The sequence below is a fragment of the Prinia subflava genome, chromosome 1 (assembly GCF_021018805.1).
Source record: "Prinia subflava isolate CZ2003 ecotype Zambia chromosome 1, Cam_Psub_1.2, whole genome shotgun sequence".
Classification (NCBI taxonomy): domain Eukaryota; kingdom Metazoa; phylum Chordata; class Aves; order Passeriformes; family Cisticolidae; genus Prinia; species Prinia subflava.
The window spans coordinates 100,197,376-100,212,279 of record NC_086247.1 but is presented as its reverse complement, the minus strand read 5'-3'; the positions used below and the strand labels follow the sequence as shown (position 1 = coordinate 100,212,279).

General features: G+C 36.8%; 1 protein-coding gene across 7 annotated transcripts in view; it reads right to left on the bottom strand.

The window, feature by feature from the left end:
• SUGCT (succinyl-CoA:glutarate-CoA transferase) overlaps positions 1 to 14,904 on the bottom strand; it is a 327,347-nt gene that overhangs the window by 202,719 nt on the left and 109,724 nt on the right. For all 7 annotated transcript variants that reach the window (XM_063405277.1, XM_063405257.1, XM_063405296.1 and 4 more), the window contains exon 10: positions 3,572 to 3,643. In XM_063405277.1, the coding sequence (XP_063261347.1) occupies positions 3,572 to 3,643 (72 nt within the window). The remainder of the gene's footprint in view (positions 1 to 3,571; positions 3,644 to 14,904) is intronic.

The following is a 14,904-nucleotide window of genomic DNA, read 5'->3' as shown; positions in this document are numbered from 1 at the left end:
TTGCATATTCTTCATGTATTTTACTCACTAACACACACTAAAGCTCAGTTTTTCTTATGATGAGTCTTACAATCATTCTAAACATCCTACTTTTTTATTGGGCCATTTCTAAGATGGCTTACAAAAAAACCCCAGCATCTCAAACCTGAAGTTGCTATAACCCATCATTCTACCTCTGCCTGTTGTCTGATGCATAGGAAGAATTTATGAACAGGGCCAGTACATACAACACTTCCTTAATATCATCAAACTCCAGTCCTCTTTTGATTAAGACATTTCTGATTTGAAGGTGTTTTCTATATATTTAACAACCATAAATGGATTTATGTTATCAACACATCAGTCACTCCTTCAATCCATATGCCTGTGTACTACCACATGTTAGTGATACATAAGTTGGTGTCCAATCTCTGATATTTGCCTCAAGCATAACATTCTACTAACTCTCTAACACTGGCTTAGACCAAGGCCACAATCATTTAATGACTCCTGACTTTGCTGGAGGTGAATAAGGATACAGTTTCCTTTACAGAAGAATAGCTCTTGATAATATAAAATCATTAGCAAACAGATATTCCTTCAACACATATTTAGAGTTACTAAAAACAGATAGTAGTCTGTGACATATGTCACCTGGAGTGACAAAACTAGGCATGGAAACAAGGTATCTCTAAGTTATGCTAGAACAATGGTAATGGTACAAAACCTTTCTACAGATTTTATCTGCAATGGTAACATGAAACATCAATCTAGCATGTTACATCAATATTTATTCACAGCATATTTTCTTTTCCTTTCTGCATTTATATAATCTAGTTTATGGAAATCAAACATATCATAATTTAGCATTAGAAAATAGCTAAATTTTTCTATCTGGAAGTTTATCAATACTATTGGTACCCTTAAAATTATTTCTTTTTTGAATACTGCTATTTTGGAATTAAAAATCACTGCTATAGAAAAAAATTCCTGTAAAGTTGTTCAAAGTAAATGATAGTGAATACTTACATGAGCTTAAAAAACCAGGAAATTAATTAGAAAGCTATGGTTCCATTTGGTGAGTTATATGAAAAATGATCATATGGAGTTGCTCACTCTACTGTTTTAATTAATGTTACTGATTTCAGCTTTAACTTAATGTCCATCTGGTGTAAAGCTCCATGTCTATATATGTTCTTCTCTGTTTTGTTTGTTTGTTTTTTTGACTAACAAATGCACACTTGAGAAGTTATTCATTAATGCACCATTCATCTTTTTTCATCATGCTGCCCACGTTATTTTCTTTATTTCACTGTCAACATTTGTAATGAAAAGTGTTTTTTATCTGAGGCCTTGTTCAAGCTCTACATGCATGCTCAGAGCCTACATTCTCTGTGTTTTGTCCTGGAACACTAGCAAATCTATTCGTACTCTCCCTCACTGTACAAAGACCTTCAGTCTTCTGAAGACTCTCACCCAGTATTCCTAAACAGACCAAATCAGCCACAGGTCAGGATGTGCTGTTGTAACTCTTGACCACAATGAAATGCATTTCAGCCAGCACTGTTACGAAGCTTTTCTGCAATTATCCAAGTCCTCAAACAAGCTACAGTTAATTGTCATTGATTTTGAAAATATCACAGTGAATTATTGCAGATTTTTCTTTCTGCTTGCCTGAAAAGATACAGTTGAAGCAGAATGTTTGCAATTGTTTACAGTTTGAGCCAGCTGTTACATCTCTAGAGTATGTGTCTTCAGGGCAACAGCTTCCATACAGCCTGTATTTTGAGCACCAACTCAGCTCAGAAAGATTCTCTAATAGCAGTTCCAGTGTTTGAATTAGTTGTCTCTATATTTACTAAAGTTCACTAGGGTGTTGCGGGCCTTCCTGTAATAAAGTTCTTTTCCTTTATTGGCTTCCCCTCTTCCCAGTGTTTTAAGTTCCAAATCACCTCTGACTTAGCACAGAGCATATCTCTAATGGGTATTCATTCCAGCATTCCACTGACTTCCTCACCATTTCATTTCTGGGCAATGTAACAGCCCAAATCTATACCTACAATGTCCTGATAAGTGTAAAAAGCATTCTTTTTAGAAACAAGTATGATAACTGGTGTATAGAAAAATCAAACAATTACTCAAAACTTGAACTGGTTTTTCTGCTTTTTTAATCTTTGAAATGTAAGAAATCATTTTTCCATGCTCTGTACCTCTTATTATTTTCAATTGTAGGAATATCAGAATTTAAAAAAAAAAAATAAAACCCACCAAAAATTAGCCTGCAGACCAGGGCTAATATTCTTCTCACTTAATTTTTATCCTGGGGTAACACATTCTGGGGTAACATAAACCATTAAAATCTTGCTTCATCTTCTGGGCTTCCATTCACTCCTTAATGATGACAGAGGGAATATGTAGCCACAAGGCACTCTGTAATTCTCTCAGCTGCACCCTGAAGTCAGATTAAGTGCATGGTCTAAAGATTTAGTGCCTGCTTGCTGATATCAAGGTGTCAGAACCTACTAAGATGAAGCTTCAGCTCTGTCTTACTCAAGGATGACAGGATGACAAGTATTTGCTACATAATTCTTCACTTCAGATGATAAAGCACCAGGAAGACATTCACAGCTATGTCCTGGGGCACTCTGGAAAGATTTCCTTTATGAGATAACGAGTCTTTGATAAAACTGAGTTGTGGCAGGTAGACACTTATTCAGCTATTAGTCTTCATTCATATTAGGACAATAATGACTGTAGTAGTGAGACACCTTTGTGAAGAAGACCCACTAAGCAAATTTTGAAGAGGTTAAGAGCCAATTCAAGTAAGTGAAAGCATAACCCCTGCCAAGTGAGGTGAGGATACATACCCCAAACTGTATGAAAAGAGAATCAAAACAGCACTGTCCTCTTACTACATATTCCAGTTATTAGAGGTGAACTTCCACAGAAATGTGAAATATCTGACATGAACAAATGGAGGAAAATAATGCTCAATTTCCTGAGTGTCATTAATTTATGTTAAGATCCAAGTTCCTAGAGAAAAAAAACAGGCTAAGTCCTGTAACATTTCTTTTCTAAGAAATCCACAAGTTTCTCATTGAGCACAGATCAGCACATAGTAAGTGCTCAAAAGGACAATATGCTTGGGTACTGATTCAAGTAGCAGAACAACAACCCATCCTCTAACTTTGCCTTTTTAGTATTTTATCAAGTATTTTATGGAGAAACAGCATCACATTTCTTCCTGTAGAAAGCATCAGAGTGACTTATGTGACATTCACCATTCCAAAAATGGAAGGTTGTTAAATTGTTCATTTTTTTCTTAGTTGATCAGATGTGCACAGACTTCAAAAGGGGCTCAGTACCTACAAGTTTTCAAACCGGTGTGTTCTGAATTCAGGGCCAAACCACAGACCCTATATCAGTCCCTTAGATGATCAGCCAGAGCTGCTGGGTTAGAATTTATACTCACCACTTATTTCCATACAAAAAATGAAACAAAACAAAACAGAGACCAAAGAAGAATCAGCATCTCAATTTTCCTAGTGAGAATGGAAACTATTACATATTTTTGTACTCTTGCCTAACACACCTTGCACACAGTGACAAACTGATGATCATTTCCAGCTCCCACCACGATGTAGCCATCCTTGGTCTTAAATGCCTGGAAGAACAAAGACAGGTGATAAGCTGTAACTAAACTATAAAATATTAGCACGTCTTTGAAGTGAAACTTTGTAAATAATGTTCAAATTACTTCCTTAAACATTTCCATTGGGACCCAATCTCTTGTTCTATAAAAGCAGCTCAGATTCATCCATCTACAAAGATGGATGAGGCCCTTTTTGAAATTCTTTTTTTAGAGTTGATAAGTTATCTTGGTTAATAGTTTATTTGCTAAATATGTGTCGTGAGGCACCCTGAAACTTAATGTGTCCCACATTTACAGGAATGAGAAGGATCACCATGATAATGTTTACCTGCCAGGGAGTATTTATTTGGTTTCTCTCTTAACCTGACTCAGAGCAGACAGATGCACTGATATGTCACAGATCCTGACCAAACATACCAAAAAAAAATTGTCATATAGCAAGTACAAATTAGGAACTCCCATGGGAATAAAAGGGATAGACTGCATCTTTACATCTCTTCAGCTGGAGGTAAGGCTACCTCCTTGGTCAGTGGTCTCAATATAGATGTCATGGAGGAAATGGGACTTCTTTTCCAACTTTAAAGATGTAATTTTTACTTTTGGCTTCATTACAGTGGCTTTAGTGGCACATTTCATGATGAACACAACATTGAACTGGGTAGGAAATAACAGCTTTCACTTCAGTCTAAACCATCTCACTTAGATTTTCACTGGAAAAAAGAAAATCTGTAATTGGCAACATCCTCAATTTTTACCATTGTGTTAGGGCATCTTCTAAAATTGGATAATGCAATTCCTCTTTTCTCCACACCTCAGTCTTACACAAAGGCGTATAACTGTAGTTTCAGTACCAGCCCAATTTTTGCGAACATTTGGGAAAAATCCTTTCACCATTAATTTGACTTTAATGTAAGAAGCCAGAGAGGCCAGCATGGGCTGGTGCACTAATGGTGGCAAGGTCTTGCAATCCTTTCTTGCAAAGAGCAAAACTCATCCATTCCTAGAAACTTTTTTTTTTTTTTAATAAGTTATTATGTCCTCATTTAAAGGTATGAATTTTCACAATAAACACACAGATACAATTCCTGGAATGGAAACACTTTAATAATTAAAACTCTTCTCATGCTATTGTGGCTTATTCTTCTTCACAAAGAGCAATATGCTATCTTAACTTGTAATCTTTCATACAGACACAAATATGTTCACTAAGAGTCTTTACCATCTGGTATAGTCAAAGTTTTAAAATTGTGTCCTCTGAAATGCAGGTAACTGTACATCACAGTTAAAATATCACCTGTTTGCTCTTTCTGTGTTTCATTTCATGGTAAATAGTATTGTCTAGTTATAAGGTTTAGCAATATATTTTTCACAAATTTAATTAGGTAGTTCAGTCTAAGACAGCAAGCAAAGATGAAATTCAGCAAACAATTAGTCCCAAGCATGCAAGAAAGTACCACTGATCGGACCCAATACAGTAAATGTTTAGTAAGATATATAATATAAAGGTACTACATACTCACACTGAGAAAAGCAGTAAGCACAGAAAAAAGATTGGAGAAAACAATACAAAAAAAGCTTTGTATGGGAACACATAAATATTTCTTAGGTAAATCTGTTCATAAAGACCTCTGTCTAAAAAAATAATGGCAGACTCTGGTAAAAGAATATGTAAGACTCTCCCTCCCAGTAAATGGCCTTTAGTGGGAATAATTATGAATTAAAACTTCCAATATAAACTTACTACCTATAGTTACAGGCAAAATTTGCTTTCTGAACACCTTGCCCAAATTTTGATTTGTTTTTGCTGATGTTCAGAGTTCTAAAACCAACCTCGTGCAAGTCACACAAATTATGGGTCAAACACTGTATGTATCAGCATGCATATATAACACAGTATAATTTTAAATGGTGCAACCACCTACTACTTCTTGTAAACACAAGTCAGAATTCTTTTGTAGATTCTTTCAAGCTTTTTGTCTCGATGCCTGCTACAGTTTGTGAAGCCTACAGTATATGCTATATGTACAGATCCACCTCCTCATCACTCCAAAATGTATTTATATTGGTAGTATGGGCAAAGCTTGGAGAGTTTATCATTTATCAGGAACCTCTGTTGAGAGACACATCTCTGTAGGAAGGCTGTAATCACACAATAGCTGCATACCACTGTGAAACTTGCATCTGTACCCACTGGCTGCCCATGTAGCAGCGGAAGTCATTCTAAACTTAAGGGCCTGGTTATTAGCATGTGTGCTTCAGTTGCTTTGTGGAATGTGTGGGAAAACTGATTATTCTTAATTGCACTCTATGTCTAAAAAGCTAAAATAACAATCATGTCATCCTTACACAATAAAAATGGTATCATAATAAATGCAGCAGTGTCTTTTTCCATGAAGCTTAACTCAAATGTCTTCAGCTGCTATTTTAAGCTTCCCATTACAAAACAGCTGATTATTTGCCAGTCATTGCTGCTGATAAAGCAGAAACTTCCAAATGTTACTAGCACAATATTGATGCCAGCATTTAAGAGTGACAATGGTTTTATTCATCACCCATAAATGTACACACACTACAGGTTACCACAGGTTACCGTCTGGTCACAGAAAGCTTCACAATCTTATTGTACGAAGAAGAGTAAGGGCAAAGTGCAGACAGATTTTAATGAGATTTTGTTTTGATAAACTGCTGTCCATCACATTGAATCATTTCACATTAGCGCACTAAAAGGCACTACACAGACAAGGCAAAAGTCCTTCTTCCCTTCCCTTTTTTCTGAAGAATGAGGCCTTCTGATAAGATTCTTCAGAGTACAATCATGAGTTAACCCGCTGCTACCATGAGTTATCCTAAGCCATAGCACATCATGTGGTGAAGACAAGAAACAAACACCAAGCAAAAAATTATTTGATATCTTATTCATGGAAAAGGCAGAAAAAGATTGTGAGCGTTTAAAGGTGTAGCTTTTTCAGTGTGGTGCAAAAACTTGAGGGTTTCCAAGAAAATAATCTGTAAATTCCCATTGAATATCTAGTAGATGACATGACATGCATGTTCAGAGGCAGATCTCAAGGTGCAGTGTGCATGCATCACCACCTTACACTGTCAAGTGGGTGTTACAGGACCTTATTAAGACTCAGCACTTTTCCAACTTTGATCCTAGAACACAGTATATACCTGACATACTTTGCATATTAAAATACTTTAATCTCCCTAAACACATGGCATATAAACTCTACCCTTCAGGAATGTTTTATGTGTTTCACAAATATTCTCTAAATCCAGATGTGTTACATAGACTACACAATAAAGATACAGGCCAAACTTAACTGAAGTTATTACCAGAGGAAGCAAAGACTTGCTGAGATAATGAGGCAAAAAGCCTTTTTTTTTCCACTGCTCTAAGTCAATTGCCTCTCAAAATTTGCCAGCTTTGAAGGCATTAATGAAAGATCATTAATATTTTTATTTATTGCCTGCTTTATGAATTTTAAATCTATATGGTCTACAGCAATCATCAATCATACACAAACATCTTTGCATGTGTTTCAATTTGCATGTTTATTCCACAAAAAAAACCAAACTTGAAAATATAAGGGACTAGTCAAATAAAATTATCAGAAGTCCAGGTCAGTTTTTAGTATTTGAGTCCAAAACACAGAAACTAAAACAACTAGAACATTTGCAGTTTTGTATGGCAATGGTCAACTCCCCTTCATCAGGTATTTATACACATTCATAAGATCTCCTTGAGCCTTCTCTCTGACCCTCTAGCCTAAACAGTCCCAGATCTCTCCTCATATCAAAGATGCTTCAAGCCCTTAATTATTTTCTTGGCCCTTCACTGGACCTGATTCAGTATGAGCATGTCCTTGTCCCAAAAGCCCCAGAATTAGACCCCGTTGTGGACCCATAACTGGATTGACAGGTTATTCATCCTCAGTGGTGCTGAGCAGAAGGAAGGATCACCTCTTCTGACCTGTTGACAATTTTCCTCCTAATAAGACAATCTCTGTCACAGGAACACACTGCTGGCTCACATTCCACTTTTTGTACACCAAGGGTTTGTACACCAGGTTTTGTACACCAGGGTTTTTTGTGCAAAGCTGCTTTCCAGCAGGTCAGCCTCAGTCTGTACTGATGCATGGGATTATTTCCTATCCTGTGCAGGACTTCATACTTTCCTTTGTTAAACTCCATTAGTTTCCTGATGACCTGACTCTCCAGCCTGTCGCAGTCCCTCTGAATGGCAGCACAGCCACATTCTTGGTGGTATGTCTTGGTGGATTGTGTATCAACCACTCTCCTCCATTTTGTACATTCCATAGATTTTGGAGGCCAAACAATACTTGGAAAGACCAACAGAACAAAGCATTGGCTTTTTAACATTGTAGGATTATTCCATATTTAGGAGACGATAAATGCTGATGTTAATTGTCTGAAAAAGTGATTATTTTCATTACCAGTTACCATATTGGCCTGTTTACTGATAATGGCTTTCACTGGTTGAAATATTTGAAAGTTCTCAGATGCCCCCTTAGCAGAACGTTTGTACTACATCAGATATGGTAAAAATGATATCTTACTCATATTTGTGAGTTTTCTTATCTCATGTTCCAGTGTGAATAACAATTAGGATCTTTAGAGATACCTAAAATCTCTTTTCATTGGGAATACCTGATGTTAGATACCCTTGGATTTGAAGTGTCTTTCAAGACACCTACTTGTGATGTCTTAAACACCAGGAAAAGCCAGGCCAGTATTTTCAAACAAAGCTTTGAAACATATCATTAACAATTTTTTAAAAGATTGCTTTCCAAATGTTACTCCTTCCTCTGCCCTCCATTTTCTCATTTACAGAATCAGTGTGACACTAGGTGACCATACACAGTTCTTTCTTTACAAGCTTGAAGTAATTCCCTGGTATTAATTGTATAATTATCCATTCAAAGTAAGGGTCATTTAAGGACAAGCATTATCTAGTCTTAAACAGATTAAAAGAAGGTGATGTATGCAGGATTTGACTGACCTGTAGAGGCTCCCTTGTCCTTCCAACTAAATGTATCTACAGTACAAGCTGATTTTTCTCTCTCCAAAGCAACCTAATGAGCTACACTGAAGGAGATTCTCAGATTTGTTTCAGATCCAGAATCATTACTTTCCTTCCAGATGGACTAAACTTCGCACATAATTTCTCTGCCTTTACACACCAGTTTGAATACAACATCAGCTGTGCCACAGAACCATGGAGGAGTCACATTCTTTTTTCTTTCAAGGGAACAGCACAATCCTTTCATAAAAACTTAATATTTAATTACTCTAACAAATGGGAACAAGACCAAGAAGCTTGGTCAGTGGTAGTTTGGAGCAATACATATAAACCATAAAGACCACACACTTTGAAACTATTTGCCTACTTTGCACTCTCTCCCAGTGAAAGCAAACAGTAAAAATAAAAAAATGTAAATTTTGTGGAGTGGATTAATGAATGCTGAATGTGCTCACCAAGCAAAGTGAAGAAGAGCATTCCACACAAAGTTTTCACTCTTCCTCTCCGATCTTTTCAACCTACACTACTTGTCTCTTGCTTCCCTGCCAAGTTTCAGGACATACTACCTTGCAACTTCACAGCTGTCAGTCTACCAGACAGATTAGCATTAACAATATCTGCAGAAATTCTCTTGCCAAAAAAAAACCCCAGTTTGACTGGATGCCATGAGCTTCTAGGAAAGGTGTTTATGGCAAGAGTGGGAATGATTACTCAGGTCCCTGAGATGAGGCAGGACACCAGCACTGATGTCAAGGAAGGCACACCACAGACTACCAGTCTGGGATACAATTCACCTCTACAGAACCTAAAATTCTTTAGACAATTTTCCTGATCAGCCTTCAAGTTCCATATATGCGTGAATCCAGAAAAAAAAAAGTGATGTTTGACTGATCCACAAGCAAAGGTGATTAACCACTAAAAGTGTTCTGACTGCACCTTCCTGAAAAGGGCAGCAAAGTTTACACAAAATCACAGCATCAATCAGGGATATCTGTATTTGGCAATATAGAGTATCACTCTCAACATTCCTCCTGGAAAGAGAACAGCTTAGAACTGCTCTCCAGACCATGTCATGTTTTTACCCAGTTCTTGCCTAATACCAGAATTGTTGGAAACAGACTGAATCCAAGCCTTCTCCAATCCCAGCTCACTGTCCTAAGAAACAGGTTGGAGACAGGATTTCTCCCTCCTTCACATTTCATCTGGCCATATGCTATTTGCACTGTTCATTTTCCAGTTGACTACATGCAACACATAGGTCTGTAATCTAAAAGTATACCAGTTGGGCAAACTATTTACCAAACAGACTTTTACATTTGTTACTTCATATTTAATAGTAATAGAATGCTAACTTTGGATTGCATACCCTCATACTTTCAGACAAGACTTTTCTCCAGAATATCTGAAAGAACATATGCTACCAAGGAAATGAAACCATTTACTTCGTTTTCTCATGCATTTAATTCATTTCTAATTTAGCCTCACCACCCAAAAAGACATTTAAAAACTGCTGGAAGAACAGTGAACAGCTTTAAAGTGGGAAACTTGTCACTTTCCCAAATTTCTAAAATTTTAAATACCTAAACTACACCTCAATTAAAAATAAATTATCTGGTACTGTAAACTGGCATTTAAACTGTTTCTTGCTGTTGAAAAATATCAGGCACAGAATCACATTCTCCATTGCCACATTAGTTTTCCATTAGTTTTTCAACAATGAAATTACACACACACAGACGCACACACAAAATAAATAAACTTTAATCACAGTATAACACTGGAGCCAGTGTAATTAATGTTGTGTCAGCATTTCCATTTAAGCCACTATTTTCAAGAGGTTTATAGCACAGCCATAAAAATTCAGTTAGGTTGAAATTAAGCAAACAAGGTCTTATAGAGCAAGCAACATTTAAGTATATATACAGACAGCAGCCAGTTACTACTTATATGGGAATTAAAATAGACGCTTACTGATTTTAAAGGGCACTGCAGAGCCACTTTTTAAACAATATTTTTCTCAACATTTCTAATGTCTCAAAAGCCTGAATCCAAGCTATGTTGCCTTGTTCTTTTTCCTTCTCACACAATAGTTCACACAATTTCTTCCAATTTTGGGATTGTAAGCATTGTATTTTGTTTCACTTTAAAAGTAAAAGAATGCAATGAAAACATTCCTTTTGAAAAACAACACACATGACCACAGTGATGGCCCAGGCATACAGGCCCCCAGGCATCAGTGATGCAGAAATGACAAATACTTCTAACATCTTCCAATAATCATAAGCTATAGCTGTCTGGAAAATCTGAGTACTCAAACATGAGGTTTTAAAAATGCTATTTAGAATGTCATTCTAAATGAGGCCTTATTTCTCTTTTTAGTAGAACTCATCAGAGCAGGATTTGTGTCACTATTTCCGTCCCTTCTCCCTCTCTACTCTTTGACATTAAATGTTGTAGCAGTAGTTTCCAAAGGTGAGTTTTGTAACACTGACTACCTATTTAGTGATTTATATTGAATCAGGGACCATACTGAGTCCCGCAATCAGTCTGGCATTCCAAGCTGCAGATCACCCAGTGCAGGCAAACTAGAACTCAGAATGGGCAAGCAGTGCTATGATCTTAAAGGTCTTAATAACTTTGTGTGCTGCTATAAAGAAGGCTCTTCAAAAAACTGAGTGAAATAATTTGTTTCTCGACCACCAGTCAACACAGATAAGAGCAAGGAATCTAATTAGCAATGATGCTGATGAAAATCAGAAAAACACCATTGATGACACAACAATTACAAGCGTGCAAAATTGGCCAGGTTTCACGATTTGGCACTTCTATAACTTACACTAAACAGCAGTCCTGTTTGAAAACTGTCATTTTGCTGCAGAGAGCAAAACTCTACTCCATGCTGCTAATGTGCTTTGCCCTATTTTACACCTTTTTCTCAATAAATATATCTCTCAAATATTATGCAATCCTATCTACTCCTCAGTAAACAAAGTACAGTGAACTAAGGATGGATTTCAAATATTTCAACCTTGGCTCTTCAGTATCCTTGATTTGTGGTTTCAAGTCAGACTTATTAAGATTTATTGCATGTGGTCTGTTTTTGTTTAAAACCCTAATTTATCTCTAATCAATTATTTAAATATTGAACTGGCCAGACACTTAGGATGCACATTATTTAAAGTTATGAATGTATGCCAAAAATTCATTGCTGGACCATAAGAATAGTGCTGGTGAGATCTAAAAACAAACAAACAAACAAACAAACAAAACAAAACAAACCCCATTTGCTGAGTGGAATGCTTAATTATGTCTAAAAAAGGTCAGAACCTCACTTCCTCTTAATTTTCCTGTGAAGTTCTATTAGGATTCCTTAAACCCATAAAATTTAGACTTCTATTTTCTCTAGTATTTTTTTAACCATCTCCATTAGTCTGAAAAGTATTGAAATTTAATATAACTTTACTGGAATTAAAATTCTATCTTCCTAAAATGTAGCATTATTTAATTTTTTAAATTTTGAAAATCACTACAATTAGAAACCAAAATATTATGCCTTTTGTCAAATTACTATTTTCCTGGGCAATATTTAACCAATTTTCATTCTATTATCTAATTTGTCAAATTATGTACTGACAAAGAGCTGAGGAAATCTGTGTAGCAGTAGTTGCTGTATTGGTTTTTATCACAGATCCTCATGTCTACAGCTTGAAAAGGACTTTTGCATAACAAACCTAAATATCTTTTACAAATTCACATGCTCTGAAGAATGTAAATGTGCTTCTATTATCACACCCTAAAACCTACATCCCCCTTTGTACAAAATCTCCTCACAACCCTTGTAGCCCCAAAATATGATAAACATAGGTATGACAGTAAAACTGTGTGAAAAGACAATAGGAGGAGACAAAAGGAGAAGTTGAAAATTCCAGTTTTCAAAATTGATCCCACATTTTTCCCCTTCAGATTTGAAAGGAAAAAAAACCCTTAAGTTTTCACTCACAGGTACTCATGTTGTTCTTTAACAAACACTTCATTCTCATGAATTGTTAGACTTATTTTCAGGTTTCATCTTGCCTTCTGCTGCCATAATGTATTTTGTTCTTTTTGTACTGGATGGCTGAGGGGCAGCTGCTTCTCATACATGATAATGTGAACATCCAGCAGACAATCCTGATTTAATCATGACAGATTCATAGGAGTCTGAGCTTATTTAGGGTAGGATTCTGACTCTGAAGACCACCCACTACCACAGTTTTAATTTCTTTGCATGATCAGCGAATTTACTTTTACTGTCAATCTAAACTTTTCATTTAATTTTCACTTTCCTAAAGAAAAGCCTAATTGTAAACCAAAGTGGTAAAATCAAAGGTTAAGGACTACATGTACTTCTGCCAAACATGATGACACCAGGAAAAGTGCAAAATGACTGCATTTTTTGCCACAGATAATCACCATAAACTGTTAATTTTAAGTTATGGAACTGTTACATTTTATACAGCCAATCTTGCACCCTTGTTACTTGTTACATTGATGTTTTTGCTGATTTTCATCAGCATCAGTCCTAATTTGACTCCTTGCTCTTCTCTGTTGACTGGCTGTCAGGAAACTCACAAATTCTTATTCAACTCAGATTTCTGAAGAGCCTTCTTTATAGCAGGACAGAACACTGCAACAGCATCACTGCACCTCAATCAACCGACAAGTGAGTGTGAACACACACTGCTTCTGCTGGGGTCTTCAGCAAAAAACACCATTGTTTCACATATTTTCATAAAAGACAGTTTAGAGAAAGTAACCCAAAGCAAATATACATAGCATGATGTTAAATTAATTTAATTAATTAGTCACATGTAGCCAAATAAGTTTAACACTGTCCAGCTACTGCAATCCAAACACCACAGCGCGGTCACATTACAGTCTAGATGCAAAGAGCAAAGATCTCCTGTAAGGAGAACATCTAAAGAGTGAATGAGACTTGTCACAGAAATGTTTCCAGCTGCTGAGGGCCCCAGTCTGGCTAGGCCAAGGGATGGTGCCAGCAAGTCTGGAGGAGCAGCCTGGCACCTGACCTTCATCATGCTTTCGCCTCCGTCTTCGCTGTGCCAGCGAAGTCAAAGGGCTGGTCCCCTAATGATCCAGATGGCCTTCTGGTGACACCGGGGCTGACATCCAATGGGCAGCAGCAAGCCCGGCACACAGACCTGCCTTTGTACTGGGAAGGACTAAAATGGGCTGCTGGCAGAAGCTTGGCCTGTTCTTGTACCCCTGATGACAGCCTGAAGTGCTGCCTGCCCACTGTTCCCTGGAGTTGGCTATGAAATGACCTTCCACAGAAAAAAGGTTCTTGTCCCTAAATTATATGATGCTGACATCTGATTGCCTCACTTGGGGAGGAGAAGAAGGAGCAAATAAGGAGAAGAGGTGCACAGATTTATAAGGGCACTCAATCTTCCTCCCCACAGCAGGCTGGTGAAAGCACAGGGATGTTTTAGACCTTCCTTTTAAAATTATCAAAAATAATACATAGAGAAGAGTAAAAAAATACAATTAAATGGTTATAATAATTAATACAGAGACAGTTCCAGTAACTGGGATTATGGTATATTTAATTTCCTTCCAATATGCATTTCCTTTCACAGTTACAAAGCCTGGACATTTTATTAGACATTGACAAAGCAGTGCTTACAAGTGGGAAGGATAGCTGTTAGAGAAAATTATGCAGGGAGGTATACCAATTTCCACTACACCGAGTTATGTACTGAAGCATAAAATTTTAGAGCCAATGAATGTATTGCTCTAGCTACTTGATCTTTTTCTTTTCAAAATCTGCACAAGTTGAAACAAAAACACATTGAGTAACCAAACAAAGCAATTTTAAGCTGCCATAAAGAACACAAAATCAACTCAAGTGAGTGAGGCATATGGTTGTGCACTGGACTTCAGCTTCCAGATGAAAATGAAGATCCCTATAGAGTAAGATTTGTGTTCCTTTCACATAAAAAGAAAACTTTGGGTTTCAAATGTATAAAACAAGAGGATGGCCTTCCCTCAGAGAAGTTTCAAACCCACTAAAAATCATTGTGGACTTAATACCTGAGGAAACAAAATAAATTACAGGAAGTCCATGGTGGCATATGATTGCCTACCCTGAGAGTTTGGGCATTTCAAGGTTTCAAGACTAAACAATTTCTGTTCCTTTATAAGAGACTCTGCAGAACTATCAAGG